This window comes from Carcharhinus amblyrhynchos, chromosome 5 (genome assembly GCF_965287045.1).
Source record: "Carcharhinus amblyrhynchos chromosome 5, sCarAmb.v2.hapA, whole genome shotgun sequence".
Classification (NCBI taxonomy): domain Eukaryota; kingdom Metazoa; phylum Chordata; class Chondrichthyes; order Carcharhiniformes; family Carcharhinidae; genus Carcharhinus; species Carcharhinus amblyrhynchos.
The window spans coordinates 38,948,795-38,967,472 of NC_137328.1; the positions used below are offsets into that span (position 1 = coordinate 38,948,795).

Here is an 18,678-nt window from a genome sequence, read left to right on the forward strand (position 1 = left end):
GCACCTCAAAAGTGGGCCTCCATGAATCACTGAGGGCCAACAGCAGCAGCAGAATTGTGTTCAATGGCATTTTGTAGCCGAGCTTATTCCTCACTCTATCCTTTTCATAAGCCAGGGACCAACCCTGGCAAAATAGGAGCAACATCAGCCACATCAAAAAGGAGTCTAACCTGGTAAAGCAACAACACAGCACTGCATGCATGATGAATAGCAGAAGCGGCACACAGTAGACAAAGCTCAGCAATCCCACAATCATTTGGCCAGATCACAGCTCTGCAGTCCTGCCACTTCCAGCTCTGAATCGTAAAGGACAATAAAACAACTAACTACAGGAGGGGACTTCAAAAACATGCCTATCCCCATACGTCAGTGTCAGAGACAAAGCTGAAACATTTGAAACCATCTTCAGCCAGAGTTCGGAGTGGATGATCCAACTCTGTCCACTCTAGCGATTCCCCAGCATCACAGACGTCAGCCTTCAGGCAATTTGGTTCACACCACATGATACTGAGAAATGACTAAAAGCATTGGATACAGCGAAGGCCATTCCATTTGTGGTTCTGAAAGCCTGTGCTCCAAAACTAGCAAAACACTTTGCAAAGCTGTTCCATACGTCTACAACACAGGCATCTTCCTGACAATGTGGAAATTTGTCTAGGTGTGTCCTGTCCACTGAAAGCAGGGCAAATTCAATCTAGCCAATAACCATCCCATCAGCCTACACTTGATCCTGAGTTAAAGTGATGTCAGCTGGAATTTACAGAGCAACAACCTGATCGTTGATGCTCTGTGTCATTTCCACCAGAGCCACTCAGTTCCAGACTTCACTACAGTCTTGGTCCAAAAATGGACTAAAGAACAGAACTAACTCGCAGAGTGAGGTGAGAGTGACATCGAGGTGGCATTTGACTGAGTGTGGCATCAAGGAGCCCGAGCAAAACTGGAGTCAGTGGGAGTCAGGAGAAAACTGTCCACTGGTTGGCATCAGACCCAGCACAAAGTACGATGGTTTTGCTTTGGTTGTTGACGGCCAAATATCTCAACACTAGGGTATTGCTGCAAGAGTTCCTCAGGATGATGTCCCAGGCCCAACCATCTTCTGCTGCTTAATCAATGATCTGCCGTCCAACATAAGGTCAGAAATGGGGATGTTCGCTGATGATCGCACCATGTTCAGAATGAGTTGCAATGCCTCAGAGACTGAAGCAGTTGATATCCATTTGCAGAAAGACCTGGACAATATCCAGACTTAGTCTGATGAGAAGCTAGTAACATTCATATCACACAAGTGCCAGGTAATGACTGTCTCCAATAAGAGAGAATAAAACCATCCCCCCATAACATTCAATGGTATTACCATTTCATGAACCCCCCATTATCAGAATCCTGGACTTTACCATTAACCAAAAACTGGACTGAACCAGTCAGATAAATACTGTGGTTAAAGAATAGGCCAGAGACTAGGAATCCTGCAACAAGTGACTCATCTCCTGAACCCCCAAGCCTGTCCACCATCTACAAAGCACCAATCAGGAGTGTGATGGAATACTCCCCATTTTCCTGGATGAGTATAACTGCAAAAACACTCAAGAAGCTCAACGCTGTCTGGGATAAAGCAGCCCACTTGATCAACAACCCATCCACTAACTTAAATGTTCACTTCCTTCAGCACCAATGCAAAGTTGCAGCCATAAGCACTATATACAAGATGCATTGCAGCAACTCATTAAGTCACATTCAACAATACTGTCCAAACATGTAACCTCTACCCCCTAGAAGGACAAGGGCAGCAGACTCATGAGAACATCTTTATCTGCAGTGTTCAAGAAGGTGGCTCACCAACACCTTTTCACAGGCAATTCGGGATGGACAAATGGTGACCTTGCTAATGATACCCACATCACGTGAAAAAAGTTTTGAAAAAGTGTCCTGAAAATTGCCTTGAAAGTGTCCTCCAAGTCAAATCAGAAGGCTAATGGGACGATGGGATATACGTCATAGGTAAGAGCTGTGAATAGCTTTGGGAATAAACCATGTTCATACAGCGGCAAAATGCAGGACTTTCAGGCCATAAACTGACATGGTTTAGAAGCAAGAGAGCAACAGCTTCTGACAGATTGGTCACTCAGATGAATAGAAAGGGGAGTTTATTTAAGTTTGAAGTGTAAATGCAGAAGGTGCTTTGGCAAAGATTCAGGTCTGGAAGCTCTCCAGAGTTCTTGTTTTGTTCAGAGTTTGCTTCTTTGATCTTATTGTTGTATTAGTGATCTGTATGGCTCATGATGAGTATTTCTAACGATCAAAACAGAGAATGAAAGACTTTAGACATCAAAGTGTACGACTGTGCCAACTGGTGCATGTCTGTGTACATATTTATCTGAGTTTAGGGATGGTGATATTTAAGCAAGCAATTTCTGATTAAAAAGAAAGACCTTCATTTATAAAACATCTTTCATGACCTTAGGATTCGCCATTATTCTTTACAAGTAGAAGTGAGGAATGTCGGATCAGCCCTGATCCTAATGAATAGCAGAGCAGGCTCAAGGGGTTGACCAGCCTACCTGTGTTCCTATTTCATATGGTTTGATGGTCATCTGAGAAACATGGAAGGGAAGAGACCAGATATTGATGGGGGCGATGAATTGATAGATCGGAATGATCAGAGGTCAGGTGGGGTGGAAAAGGGGGATCAGAGGATCAAATTTTGTAAAAGAATTTGGCTGCAATGTGCCAAATTGAGAGGTATTTGGATTAATGTGGTCAAGAAAGCATACAGCATGCTTGCCTTCATCAGCCAGGGCATCGAGTATGAAAGATGGCAAATTATGCTACAGCTGTATAAAATTTTAATTAGGCTGCATTTGGAATATTGCATGCAGTTCTGGTCACCACGCTACCAGAAGGACATGGATGCTTTGCGGAGGCTGCAAAGAAGGTTTATCAGAATGTTGCCTGGTCTGAAGGGTTTTAGGTACGAGAATATGGATAAACTTAGATTGTTCTCACTAGAAAGATGGAGGTTGAGGGGGTGACCTGATAGAAGACTACAAAATTATGAGAGGTGTAGATAGGCTGGATAGTCAGAGGCCTTTTCCCAGGATGGAACGGTTCCCACAAGAGCACACAGATTTAAGGTGAGAGGTGGCAAGTTTAGGGGAGATGTGCAGAGAAAGTTTTTCACACAGAGGGTAGTAGGTGCTTGGAACGCACTGCCAGTTGAGGTGGTGGAAGCAGGCACAGGAGCAACATTCAAAGTGCATCTTGATAGACACGGGAAATGGGAGGTGAACAGAGAGATAAAAACTGAGTATTGGATCGGGCCTATTGGACCAATGAGCCTGTTACTGTGCTGTGTTGTTCTTTGTTCTCCTCTCACCACCTGTCCGTAAACAGAAATATGTTTTGATTTTGATTTCCCATTTTATAATCTGTGGTGTATGTCACAACCCCTCAGCTTTGGTGTGATCCAATTTTTATTAACACCACAGCAGATTTGAGAGAGGATGAACTCCGAGGGTTAGTTTATTTGTGCACACTCAAAGCACGGAAAGGGAGTGTCACAATAAAATAAAAGAGGGACAGCAAAAGAAGAATTTGCAGGGCCAGAAGCACAAAGAATTATTATTTCATGTGAATGCAAAATACAGAATCAAATGGTTATTCCTTCACAGAGGTTGGCAGGCTGAACTGATGCTGAATAATTCACCTTACCAGTGGTGTTGATTCTATGATGAGTGAGGCATGCAGAGATGAATTAGTCTCATAGGTAGTGCTCCATAAATTCAAAAGTCCAACCATTAAAAATGTGTAAGGAGGTTGCATGGTCCTAGAGGACTCTTTTGACCAAGCCTGGATTAGGAAATGTAGATGGCCTTTCCATCATTCCTTTCACTGCAACCCACAAGGTCATTAGTGTCTCTTTGGAGATAACAAGTTGTAAGCTTCTCTGATACTACCAGAAAATTCCTTTGGTTCAGTGTTATAACCACCCATGGCTTCAATCATTTTAAAAGCTGATTGTCCAATTTTAAAATTTGAGGAAATAGCCATGATGATGGATATAAATGTGAGGTTTTAGCTCCATTAAAGTAAGAACAGAGGTTGTCAATATTCAAGTAGAAGATTCCACAAACAACAATGTGGTGATGACGTTGGTTGAAGAAAAGATATTGGCCAGAATATTGCGAAGTACTCTGCAAAATAGTGTAATTCTTTCTGCTGCACCCACCTGAGAGGGCAGACTTGGATTAATGTCTTGCCTGAAACATGACACCTCACGACTGTGTAGCATTCCCTCAGTCCTGGATTCTCAGTTTAGACTTCATGCTCACATCCCTGGTGTTGGCTTTAAGCCTTCTGACTGAAGAGAGAGTTAACACTTAGCCAGAGTTGACACAGTTAACAGAGCATAAGGTGGATTTACCCAGCAGCAGAGGACGTAAGGGGAACAAAGAACACAGCTCCAAAAAGATGCTCACCATTCAACCTCTTGGAAACCAGCACCACTGTCCCAGGGCAAATAGCTCAAAAGACAAGTTGTATATGTTCTAAAAACTTTGCTTGCCACCAGTACATAAATTTGATTCCATTCAACAGCCTGGTTGCTACCATGTGTATCTAAGCAATTGCTGTCCATTGCTATCTAAGCAATTTAATTATAAATTCATCTCAATCTCAGATTCTGATCTCAACTGTAATTTGATCATCAGTAACCAAGTTACTGTTGAATTACTGTTATACCATTGATTTGCCTTCATAACCTCTGTTTGCAGTGGAGAAGAGCAGTGATGTTGAGACACAGAATAAATGTTTGCATATTTCTAAACCATCAGAATTTTGTGCTACCCGGACATTGGGTGTGCTTCAGATGGTACCAATAGAGAGCACAAATTAAGGGTGATACAGTGGTTAGCACTGTTGCCTCACAGTGGCAGGGACCCCGGTTTGATTCCCAGCTTGGGTGGAGTTTGCACATTCTTCCCATGACTGCGTGTGGTGCTCCGGTTTCCTCCCATAGTCCGAAAGATGTGCATTGGCTGTACTAAATTCTCCCACAGTTTACCTGAATAGGTGCTGGAGTATGGCGACTAGGGATTTTCACAGTAACTTCAATGCAGTGTTAATGTAAGCCTGCTTGTGACACTAATGAATAAATATTTAAGCTATGACCTTTTACACACTGTTGATGGAACAGGCATAGAGGATACCTGCAGGATACTGAATGAGGAACAATAAATTATATCCTTTTAGTTCTCATCAGCAGGGATTGTCAGTTAATTGTGAGTGAACAATGAAATGAATAGTGTTCCACAGTTACGGATGAGTATTTAGGATTATAAATATCTGACCATGAATTTAAATATTTCAAATGATGGTTTAGTTTTAAGACGGTCATGGGGCTCTCTCCCTATCATGATAGACAGCTTGCTTCCTCCTTTAATAATTAAACATTTAAATGGAAATGGTGAGCTAAATTATTTAAAATTATTTACAAAACTTGAAGGGAAATGTTTCTTAAAAAAATTAAAATTTCATTAACTTAGAACTTAATTAAAAATTTAAAATAATGCATGATTGAGTCTTTCAGAAACATCCCAGAATGTTTAACATATCATGCAGCAGCCATTTTATGCGCAGTAAGATTTGCCAAGCAGCTTTGGCTGAGGGAAGAATGCTGTGCAAGACCTTTCTGACTTTTTTCTTTCAACCATTGCCATAGAATCTTAAGTATCAGAAGGGGTAGGAAGACCTTTGCTTAACCAATCACTGAAAGAACTGTTCCAGTGACAGTGGAACAACCGATTGCAGAGGAAATTTGTATGGCTCAGTGAGAGAGCGGGTGAGTGGCAATGAAGGTATTCTGATTTCCTTTGTTGTTGTGCACAAGATTTCACATAAAATGGAAATGGATTGTTTCATAAGATATTTCCTCAGTGAATAATCTTAATATTATGTTCAATTTCCAGCTCTCAATACACTCTGTGCAGCCCTATAATACAATCTTGTTTCATTCAATCACAGAACAACAAAGAGGCATCAGACGTTCTATGAAGGCAGTTCAGCCAGCCCAGTTGGAGTTTGTCATATTCCAATGGCTGACCCATTCTGTCAGAAAACTAGAGAGGTGAGTACTGAATCATGCAATAGGACCAACAGGTGTCTCACCGATTTGAAACACAGATGTATAAAATGATCCTTTTTCCACAGAAGCTCCTAGCTAAGCAAAATAGGCAAACCTACTTGTCTAAAGTTAAGGCAGGCTTGCAGGTTGCAGAGAGACTTCAAAGTATAGTTTCCCATAGTCATAGAGATATACAGCGCAGAAAAAAGCCCTACGGCCCAGTGTGTCTGCTTCGGAGGGAGCGAATGTGAAACCCACTCCTGCCCAAGATCAAGTTATTAATGCGATATTAGGCTGACTGGCCAATTAACAGCCACCCAGTGCAAAACTCGTTCTGTGAAAGGCAGGTAGAGGATAAGTGCCAAGAAAAGGTAGCATGCAGGCTGGCGCTTCCTATGTGTTCCCTCAGGTAGACAGTCACCACTGAGCTGTCTGAGGGAGCTGCTAGCTTATCAAAAATATGTATAAGTGAAAAATGATGCCATGAGTGTCTGGGCAGCACAATCGTACACAGCCCTCAGTACCCAGACACATCCGTTAACTTAATTTGAGCTCTGATTTTCATCCCATTCTGGATTGAGATTACAGCTAAAACATAAAGGCTGCCTTGCCAATTGACCACCCGGCAACTGTGAAGGCAGACAAAATCCCAGTTAATTGCTGTTTAATTATCAGCCGTGATCTTATTGAATGGCCGGACAGGCTCGAAGGGCTGGATGGCCTACTTCTGCTCCTATTTCTTATGTTCTTATGTAATTAATCTAATTGGCTGCTTGATTGGCAGTAGGCACACTTGTGACTTGTGTCCATGCTGCCGACCAAAAGACCAAAAAGGCCTGATGACATTGGGACACGCACTGAATTTCTTCCTGTGCAATTTTATGCACATGTGGGAATGGCACGCGCCTGCCCGAGTCACATAAAAGTCTGGCCCACCTTAACTACTTCCACCATTTTTTATTTTCATTTCAACACAGAATCTAAGATCAACATTGTGCATCTGCAGGGGGGCAGGGCGGGGGGGCTTGCTGTATACTTCACAAACATGATATATATAAGAAAGCAAGGTAATTAAGGATAGAAATAGAGCTAATACTTTGACACACTTCAAGAAGCATTTGTTTTACAGAGATACACATTCTCAACATGCACCTCCTAACCCAACATGATTTTAGTCTGTTCTTATTTGCAAGAACACAGTGCATCTCCAGTTAATAGAGTCATAAAGGTTTACAGAATGGAAACAGGCCCTTCGGCCCAACTTGTCCATGCCGCCCCTTTGTTTTAAAACCCCTAAGTTAATCTCAATTGCCCGCATTTGGCCTATATCCCTCTATACCCACTGTACCCATGTAACTATCTAAATGCTTTTTAAAAGCCAAAATTGTACCCACCTCTACTACTACCTCTAGCAACTTGTTCCAGACACTCACCACCCTCTGTGTGAAATAATTGCCCCTCTGGACACTTTTGTATCTCTTCCCTCTGACCTTACACCTATGCCCTCTAGTTTTAGACTCCCCTACCTTTGGGAAAAGATATTAACTATCTAGCTGATCTATGCCCCTCATTATTTTATAGACCTCTAGAAGATCACCCCTCAGCCTCCTATGTTCCAGAGATGAAAGTCCCAATCTATCCAGCCTTTCCTTATAACTCAATCCATCAAATCCCAATAGCATCCTAGTAAATCTTTTCTGCACTCTTTCTAGTTTAATAATATCCTTTCTATAATAGGGTGAGCAGAATTGCACACAGTATTCCAAGTGTGGCCTTACCAATGTCTTGTGAACTTCAACAAGGCATTCCAATTCTTGTATTCAATGTTCTGACCGATGAAACCAAGCATGCCGAATGCCTTCTTCACCACTGTGTCCTCTTGTGACTTCACTTTCAAGGAGCTATGAACAGGTACCCCTTGATCTCTTTGTTCTGTAACTCTCCCCAGTGCCCTACCATTAACTGAGTAAGTCCTGCCCTGGTTTAATCTACTAAAATGCATCACCTCACATTTGTCTCAATTAAATTCCATCTACCATTCATCAGCCCACTGACTCAATTGATCAAGATTCCGTTGCAATTCTTTACTAATGTCCATCGCCTGTATACATTAACATACATGTCGGCCATTTAGCTCCTCAAGTTTGTTCTGCACTGTTTAATGAGAACAGAGTTCAGTTGTGACCTTCACATATCCCCATCACACCACCCCCCCCCCCCACTTTGTCCCACATCCCTTAATATCTTTGATTAAACAAAATCTATCAGTGTCTCACTGTAGAAGTTTGGGGCTGGTACTAATAGTGTAAGGACATTAACTGACAAGATTTATATTCCTGCAATGCTACTCAACCTCTGGACAGAAGGGGAACATTTATATTCATGTTGTCTCACTCCTGCAAGTAATAAATTGTTGGTGGTTATTAAAATTGAAACTTTTTTTTGTTACATCTCTCTTTTTCTCGATCTCCCTTCCCTATTAATTGTTCCTTCTGTCTCTGATTTGACTCTAATTCAGCTGGTATCCTTTGTTCGGGTTTTGGACCCGAACCCTAAGGTGTATTATGAAGTCAGATTAAACTCCAACAATTTTTCTGTTTTTGGCATAAGTGTAAGGAAGGGAAGCCTCAACTCAGGAGTCACTTCACTGACAAACTAGGGATCTTATAATCAAAACAAGTTTTATTCATAACCCAATTTGAATATAATTTTAACAAAATGAAACAGCTTAACTCTTAACTGGTGAATAAGCTTTAAACATGAATAGAAACAACAACTTATCTCTATGTCCGTTCCAATTAAGCATTATTTCTCTTATTGGCTTAAACCCCACTTTAAGAACATAAGAACATAAGAAATAGGAGCAGGAGTAGGCCATCTAGCCCTTCGAGCCTGCCCTGCCATTCAATAAAATCATGGCTGATCTGAAGTGGATCAGTTCCACTTTCCCTCTTTCTCCCCATAACCCTTAATTCCCCTGTCTATCAGAAACCTATCCACCTGTGACTTAAATATATTCAGCGAGGCAGCCTCCACCACTTCAATGGGCAGAGAATTCCAGAGATTCACCACCCTTTGAGTGAAGAAGTTCCTCCTCAACTCTGATCTAAACTGCGCCCCCCCTTATCTTAAGGCTGTGCCCTCTAGTCCTGCTGTCCCTTCTAAGCGGGCAGAATCTCTGTACCTCTACCCTATCCCTTGCATTATCTTAAAAATAGTTAGCAAACACAGATATGAAGTGCAGACCCATTATAACACGATGGTTGGGCCCATAAAATGTTAGCGTGGATGTTATTGGAGTGGAGCTAAATCGGGGTTGCACTAAAATCACTGAACTGGAAGGAGCGAAAAGAAGGATCCATCCGTCATATTGCTTCATATCTGATTTTTGCACTAAATGGGGGGGTGGAAATTGGGGTTCCACTGTACTTGCGCTGACTTGGATAACAACTTTGTAGCTTTCAGAGAGAGAGTCTCTTTTTAAGATCTCCAAGCATCAGCTCCCTTTTCGAAATTAAAATGAAACAGTTTTTTCCTGCTATAAGCCTTGCTCCTCCCATTAACCTAATGTCACATGACTGTCAATTACTCCAATCTGAAAACCCAGGAGAACTTAAGTTAACAAAAATACATGAGGCCTTCTACTTAGTAAAAAATAGCTAAAATGAGTAATTATCTTGCTTTCTAATATCTGCTGCATTCCTTCGAAACAAACCGACTGCTTGTAACAAAACACTGCTTCTTAAAGCAGTTCCCCTCAAACATATATTAATAGCACAATATCGTCACACCGTCTCTATTATTCCTCTGTTTCATAAGAACATAAGAAATAGGAGCAGGAGTAGGCCATCTGGCCCTTCGAGCCTGCCCTGCCATTCAATAAGATCATGGCTGATCTGTCGTGGCTCAGTTCCACATTCCCGCCCTCTCCCCTTAACCCTTAATCCCCTCTCTTATCAAAAACCCATCAACCCGCATCTTAAAAATATTTAGCGAGGCAGCCTCCACCACTTCAACGGGCAGAGAATTCCAGAGATTCACCACCCTTTGAGTGAAGAAGTTCCTCCTCAACTCCGTTCTAAACCGCCCCCCCTTTATCTTGAGGCTGTGCCCCCTAGTCCTACTGTCCTTTCTGAGTGGGAAGAGCCTCTCCACCTCTATCCTATCCATCCCATTCATCATCTTATACGTCTCAACGAGATCTCCCCTCATTCTTCTAAACTCTAACGAGTACAAGCCTAGTTTATTCAGCCTCTCCTCATAGCTCAACCCCCTCAACTCTGGCATCAGCCTAGTAAACCTCCTCTGCACTCTCTCCAAGGCCAAAATATCCTTGCGTAAGTATGGCGCCCAAAACTGCCCACAGTACTCCAGCTGCGGTCTCACCAATGCCCTATACAGCCGCAGCAAGACCTCCCTACTTTTATATTCAATCCCCCTCGCTATGAAGGCCAGCATCCCATTTGCCTTCCTGACCACCTGCTGTACCTGCAAGCTGGGTTTTTGCGACTCATGCACAAGGACCCCGAGGTCCCTCTGCACTGTCGCCTGCTGCAGTTTTTCTCCACGTAAGTAATAATCCTTCCTACCATTATTCCTACCAAAGTGGACCACCTCGCACTTGCCAACATTAAATTCCATTTGCCAGTTCCTGGCCCATTCGCCCAGCCTATCTAGATCCTTCTGCAGACTCTCCACACCCTCCGCACAATTTGCCGTTCCACCAATCTTGGTGTCATCAGCAAATTTCGACACCATATACTCGGTTCCCTCCTCCAGATCATCTATATAAATGGTAAATAGCTGAGGCCCCAGCACCGACCCCTGGGGAACTCCACTAGTCACCAACCGCCAATCCGAATAGCACCCATTGACCCCCACTCTCTGCCTCCTATTTGACAACCAGTCCTCTATCCACGCTAACACCCTACCCCCAACTCCATGTCCCCTGACCTTCTGCAATAACCTCTTGTGAGGTACCTTGTCAAACGCCTTCTGAAAATCAAGAAAGACCACATCCACCGGCTCTCCTCTATCGACCGCCCTAGACACATCCTCATAGAACTCCAGTAAATTTGTCAGACACGACTTCCCCTTAATGAAACCATGCTGCATCTGCTCTATGAAGCAATTCCCCTCAAGATGCCTCGCTATTTCCTCCTTGATGACGGATTCTAACATTTTACCTACAACAGACGTTAAACTAACCGGCCTATAATTCCCCGCCTTTTGCCTGGCACCCTTCTTAAACAACGGCGTAACATTAGCTGTTTTCCAATCTTCCGGCACTTCCCCGGAATCCAGCGATGTCTGGAACGACGTCCAGCGACGTTTCTTTCGCAATCCATAAATCTTATTCGTTAAGGAGACAGACCATTGGTCTCATCCAGGTAAGAAAGTCAGAAGAAGTTTCTGTCTCTAATTCAGAGTTTAAGACCTTTTTTCAGTGGATCCCAGAGAGAAGAGGGATTTGCTAATTGCAGTTCCCATGGAATCCTTGCATTGGGACATCCGACAAGTCCCTTATAGCTTCTTCCAGGGTACATCCGCAGATTGGAAGATCAAGGCCATTATTCCAACACTGGACTAGTAATCAGCCATGATGGAACTTAGTTCACTTTTGAGGTTTGACTTATATAAAAATGCAGCATTTTGAATGTTGTGGGCAGTAGAACAGTTTCACTTGCTGGTGTAGACACAATGCGCCAAATGGCCTCACAATGAAGGGACATAGAGTTACTCTGACAAAAGCAGTGCATCTTGGGTCCACTGCGCTTGTCATAACTTTAACTACACCCTTCTGCATGTATAATATTGTTAACACAGAAACCTGCTAAATATTGAATCCTGTTTGTTCAGGAAAATGCCTTTGTATCTGCTGCTGGTTACATTTAGGCTTTCGCATTGAGTTTAACTTAGATTTTCAAACATGTTCCTTTTATCATCATAATTGGTGAAAGATGATCCTTAATTATCTCATTGCTTTTATCCATTTGAACTTAAGGTGTTGCTAGATGTTGTAAAGAAACTGGGAATTAAACACCATGCAAAGGGGACCATGGTTACGATTGAAGGACCCCGCTTCTCTTCTCGAGCTGAGAGTCTGATGTTCCGTCAGTGGCACAGTGATGTTATCAACATGACCACTGTTCCTGAGGTAGTACTAGCTAAAGAAGCAGGCATTTGCTATGCTAGCATTGCCATGGCAACCGACTATGACTGCTGGAAGGAGCATGAAGAGGCGGTGAGTACAATGTATTCTTTTCGAATCACTGAGCACATGAATAAAATATATTGTTGTGGTATAATTTAGGTGGATTTATCACAATAAATTGCCCCTTGGTATGTCTGCGTTTGTGAATGTGAGTGTGATGGATTGGCGTCCAGTCCTGGGTGGATCCTGCCTCAAGTCTAGTGTTTGTTGGGAAGGGCTCCAACTCCCTTCGTTGTCCCTGAATTGGAGTAAGCGGTTCAGCGAAAGTGAAATGAATAAGAATAACCTTGTTGCTAACAGTGGTGGAGGCAAAGATAATGGATGAGTTATATCAAGAATACCCTGTTTTTCTTGTGATTGTTTAAAACAATTTTTATATAAAATTAACACAGAAAATGCAGGAAATATACAGCAAATCCAGCAGCATCTGTGCAGAGAAAAATAAAGTTAACGTTTTTCTCACAACAGATGTGGATAGACTCACTGTGTATTTGCAGCATTCTCTTTGCTTATCTCAGATTTCCAGTGTCTGCAGTGTTTTGCTTTTGGATCTGTTTTCCAGATCCCCTGATTTTTATACTGAGGTGACTTAATCTGAAGCTGAGATTACTTTCCAGAATCTCAGCTTGATGGAGGCTTTGCAGAATCTGTTCAGTCTTTTAGTTGTATATCGACATGCTCATTTGTATTACCAAAAGATATATTTTTCTTTCGTGCTATCAAAAACATAGTGCAGCCAAAAAGAGGTTAGCAATATTGTAAATGTGTGCTGTTTTCAGATAGGATGCAAACTGCAGCATATTATATAATTGAAACATATTAAGTGAATTAAGTATTAAGTGAAGATCGCATTAATGTTACTTTCATCTTGAGATATGTCAGTGCTCTGGAATGTGGTACTAAGCACTTTATGCAATTTATTTTTGAAGTATTTCTCCATCTTTACTGAAGGTGCTAAATATTACAGGGATATTGCTTGCACTAACACTTCCTTGGTCACTCAGAATCTTCACCATGTTGAGATTAAGTTTTAGTTATTTGTCTCTCCAGTGAGTCACGGTAGATCCTGCTACCGGAAATCTGCACAGGAGCACGTGACTGAAGAACAGAGGGCAGCGGATATTCTGGCTGTTTATTTCTTCCCATCCCTGTAGGCCATCTATAACACACCAACAGCTTCCCTATTTGTGAGCAGCTAATTCAACTCATTTCAGGAGACAAGCTGGAATGCTTGGATCTGTTTGATTTAGCACTAAGCCTTAAAGGGAGTGGTATTTTCATTATTTTACTAAGACAGACAATAATTGGTCATTATGTTCCAAATTTGTACAGCACAATTAGACAGGGAAGTGAAAGATATTTTTTCTGTACAGCATGCAGAATTCAAAGGCCACCTTGAGTAATCAAATGTAGTAATCAAAACCATTGTCTCGTGACACAGAAGACTGCCAGAAAAAAATTTGCAGTGATCAATAAAATCTTACTACCCAGTGAGTAAGGGGTTGCCCATTTCAAACAGAGGTGAAGTGGAACTTTTTTCTCTGTGGGTTGTGAGTCTTTGGAATATCCTTCCTGACAAAGCAGTGGAAGCAGAGAGTTTGAATATTTTTAAGGCAGAGATAGATAGATTCTTGGTGAGTAAATGGAGTGATAGTTATTGGGGAGTATGTACTCAAGTCCACATACACAACCAGTTATCAACATGATATCCCTTCCTTACCAGATGAAAAACATGTCCATGATTTCTTCTGTTTGGTATATGTAGCTTACACTCCATCTCTGAGTAACATACCGCAATAATCTTTGCAAACAAATTTGAAAATCATTTCCCTACTTCACTGAGTAATTGAATGTCTTCAGTTATGAATGTTAGATAAATTCAGTGCATCTTGTCCAAAATAGGTCATCTTTTGTTTGGTATTTCCCTCTCTGAAACTGCTATTTCCAATTTCATGTTCTCTCGCTAAACTACCCAAAATCTTCACATCACTTTTGTGGTCTCCTCTTGTGCTGTGATCTGCTGCTGTCTCAGAAATTCTGATCATCCAGTCAGGATTAAAAAGTGTCGTTGACTCCTCTGGAACTGATGCATTTCCTGCTGCATAGCAAGATGTCTGCCTGCCATCAGCATCGCCGGGTTACATTTACTGATTTCTGGATGTCACCTTCACCTGAACCCTGAATCTGTTTCATCTGCTGCTGTGTCTTTGTCGCCATATCTTTTAACATAAGGAAATTATATCATGAGGTACTTCTGGCTATAGCACAGCCACAAAGTTTCCCTTCTACAATGACATGGTATAGGTTGGGGGAAAATGGTGTATTCATCTTACTCGGTCTCTCAAGTCTCAGCTGTACCTCATCACCTGGCACCATATCAGTCTCTCTAGTTTACCTTCTATGGTCTGCACAGAACATTGCTGCTGCACCACCTCCTGATCCACACTGATGTCCCTCAGCACTGGCATCTTGGTGTGTGTTTTGCTTTCAAAATAGTAGCCTCACTGGGCTCTTCCCCATCATAGTGTGTGAAGTTGCTCCATAAGTGGCCATATATGACAGCAATGCCTCATTACAATCTTTGCCCTCAGTCTGAGCAATCGTCACCTGCTTCTCTAAGGATTGATTTTGTTGTTTCATTTTCCTCTGGCCATTTAGTCTGTGAAAGCCTATGATTTGACTGAAATCTGCAAAGATCCGTGAAATAAAATGTAACCAGTTCTCTCTCTAGTTATCATTTCTCTGTGTGTAGCAAGAACGGCCACAAACTGCACAAACAATTCTGCTTCCTTCTCTAGTAGGGATCTGTGTGTTTGATCCTCTGTAAGTGGGTTGTGACAGTGGGTCAGCAACGTTCATCCTTCAAGCAGTGTGAAGTACTTGTACTGCTGGAGACCCAAAACCCATCTTTCAATTCTGGTAGTTGCACCTGAGACATTAAATCATCTCTAATGGCTTGTGATCCATCACTAATTCAAACTCAATACCAAACAAGCATGCATGGAATCCTTCACGTGTCCCCACCAATACTCAGATCTCCTTCTGCATTTGTGACTATCTCCTCTCAGATTTCCATCAGTGATCCACTCTCAAGGGCAGTGATTCTCAGGCCTTTAAAATGCATTCCTCCTCATCCTATTGGACTCCTATCAGCAATGGCTTTCATTGGTGCATCCGGCACTTGTAAAGCTGCCTTTCAATATAGCAACTTTGAAAACAGCTTTCTGTTCTTCATCAAATCTGAATGGCTCATTCTTTCTGATTAATGGATCAGCCAGAGTAGCAAAGCTTGGGATATACCCTGTTCAGTAGTTCACAAGTCACAGAGAACTTCTCACTTTTCTGGCATTCTGTGGCTCACATGTCTCTGCTATTGCTTCTATCTTGTCTTTGGTCAGATTGATCTCAGCACTCGTTAGTTTATGTCCTGTGAACGTTGGCTCTGTTGTGCCCAACAAGCACTTGTCTGCATTTACCGCTAAGTTCTGCTGCTGGCACAATTAGCCAATACTAATCTCAGCCTCTCATTGTCTTTGTGAAAAATGCCAGCAGGATTATTTACATTGTTGGCTTTTTCAGTGGCTATATTAACATGAATGGCAACGTGCCTGTTAGTATATTTATACTGTTTGGTGCTGTCGGCAGATATATTTGCAGTAATGGTTGTAGCTGGTGAGTATTTTTACCTTAATGGTTACTGCCAGTGGGTATGTTTACATTGAGAGGTATTCTCCGTGGGTATGTTTACATTGAGAGGTATTCTCAGTGGGTGTATTTACACTGAGAGGTATTCTCAGTGGGTGTGTTTACACTGAGAGGTATTCTCCGTGGGTGTATTTACACTGAGAGGTATTCTCCGTGGGTATATTTACACTGAGAGGTATTCTCCGTGGGTATATTTACACTGAGAGGTATTCTCCGTGGGTGTATTTACACTGAGAGGTATTCTCCGTGGGTGTATTTACACTGAGAGGTATTCTCCGTGGGTATATTTACACTGAGAGGTATTCTCCGTGGGTATATTTACACTGAGAGGTATTCTCAGTGGGTGTATTTACACTGAGAGGTATTCTCAGTGGGTGTATTTACACTGAGAGGTATTCTCAGTGGGTGTATTTACACTGAGAAGTATTCTCAGTGGGTATGTTTACACTGAGAGGTATTCTCAGTGGGTGTATTTACACTGAGAGGTATTCTCAGTGGGTGTATTTACACTGAGAGGTATTCTCAGTGGGCATGTTTGCATTAACCAGGAACAGCCAGCAAAGATATTTACACTAATTGGATAAGGTAAGAGGAGCGGGAATTGGCATTGGGTTTCTTTACACTGATCAGAAACTCCCATCATGAATATTTACAGCAATAGCTCAGGTAATTATACCAATTAGGTGTTGTCAGCAAAAATACTGAAACTAACTGATTATTGATGACAAAATTTTACCATTGCAATCATACTTTTACACTTGCTGGTCACTGGGATAGGAGTACAGGAGTGTCTTATACTAACCAGTGATTAAAATTCAAGACATTTTCTCTCCTAGTGCCTCTGAATTGTCCCTAATATGTGATCTAAAATTGTCATTTATGCTTACAAGGCTATGGCTATTGGTAGTGATCAACTTATTGTCCTTATCAGTGTGGTCAATATACCTAATGTTCTGTATTGCTAAGAATTACCTTTCATCTTCCTGTTGTAGCATTGCCACATTTTTTACAGAAAGGGAGTATATAACATTCTAATACTTCAGGCAAGGCAGAAACAATGGTGAAGAAATACTGGGCATGATACTGTCATCCTTCAGTGTTGTAGTGCTGCTTGACTTTTGTCGAATACAATATATGTTGACATCACATGGTGTGGGTATGCCGGCGTTGGACTGGCGTAAACACAGTAAAAAGTCTGACAACACCAGGTTTTAGTCCAACCTATTTATTTGATAATATACTCACAAGCTTTGAGTATATATTTGAGTACTCAAAGCTTGTGAGTATATTATCAAATAAATAGGTTGGACTAAAACCTGGTGTTGTCAGACTTTTCACTGACATCACATGGTAGCAGAGACTGATAGCCAAGTTCCGCACACATGAGGACGGTCTCAATAGGGATCTTGGGCTCATGTCGCACTATCTGTAACCCCCGTGACTTGCCTGGGTTTGCAAAACCTCACTTACTGTACTGTCTGGAGACAATACACATCTCTTTAACCTGTGATCAGTGCTCCTTCCACTCACATTGTCAGCCACTTTAGATCTTGAACAGCAGGTTAGGTGTAAAGATTCGCATTCTAATCAGTAATCTCTAAACTGTCTGTGCTTTATATGCTCTGTCCGAGGCCAGTACTCTCCATTCACCTGACGAAGAGGGAAACCTCGAAAGCTGGTGAGTTTACTATCAAATAAATCGGTTGGACTTAAACCTGGTGTTGTCAGACCTTTTACTGTGTTTACCCCAGTCCAACGCCGGCATATCCACATCATGACATCACATGCTGAGCAGGATTTTAAAAAAATCTTATTTATGATTGCCACATGAACTGTTTATGATTTATTTAACCTGTAACATCTTATACACTCTGTCCTGATGTTTGACAGGTCCTGTTATAGTTTGGATGTAAGGCACTAAATCAGATATGTGCATAAAGCTAAAAGGCCAGGAGAGGGAGTGCAGAGTAAGTGTAACTGGAGGGGGAGACAGTGGAGACCAGTGGCTACTTGCTATCCAAAGAACACAGCTAGTCTGGGAAGCAAGTGAAAACTGAGATTTTGGAAGAAAGTACTGTTGTGGTTAGTATGTTTTGTGAATCCATTCTAATATGATGGCTCAAACCTTCTGGTCTCTAGATCTTTGGAGACCAGACATAAAATGAAAGTGAGTCAAGATCTTGAGTGAGTTCTGACATGTGGACGTAGGTGACAATTGCTTGAGAAGTTTTAATTTCCGCTGGGAGTTTAAAACTGGGTCTAACAGCTGGAAACCTTCACAACACAACTCCCTAATTAGACTACACCCATCTGACTATTGCACCCCACCCCACACCGGAGCACCTGACTGCACTGTAACCTTACCAGACTACCACCCTACAACACCTCCATTCTGACTAAATGCCCCCCTCACCCCCGCCACAACCTGACTCGAATGGTCCCCCATCTGACTACCCTGCCCTGCATCTGACCTGACTGCCCCCACTGACCAGGTCTAAACACCTGACCAGATGCAAATATGTCTCCAATCACCTGACTACCTTCCACTTACTCGACTACCCACCTAAGCCATCTACCGGCTTCATTAACCCATTCACCAATCCACACTCTGTAATTAAAAGCGTGGACCTTTAAAAAA

General features: G+C 42.1%; 1 protein-coding gene across 1 annotated transcript in view; it reads left to right on the forward strand.

The window, feature by feature from the left end:
* The window catches only part of mtap (methylthioadenosine phosphorylase), a 166,182-nt gene that overhangs the window by 104,368 nt on the left and 43,136 nt on the right, over positions 1-18,678 (forward strand). The window contains exons 5-6 of the mRNA XM_080188684.1: positions 6,022-6,124; positions 12,126-12,365. Coding sequence (XP_080044810.1) covers positions 6,022-6,124; positions 12,126-12,365 — 343 coding nt within the window. The remainder of the gene's footprint in view (positions 1-6,021; positions 6,125-12,125; positions 12,366-18,678) is intronic.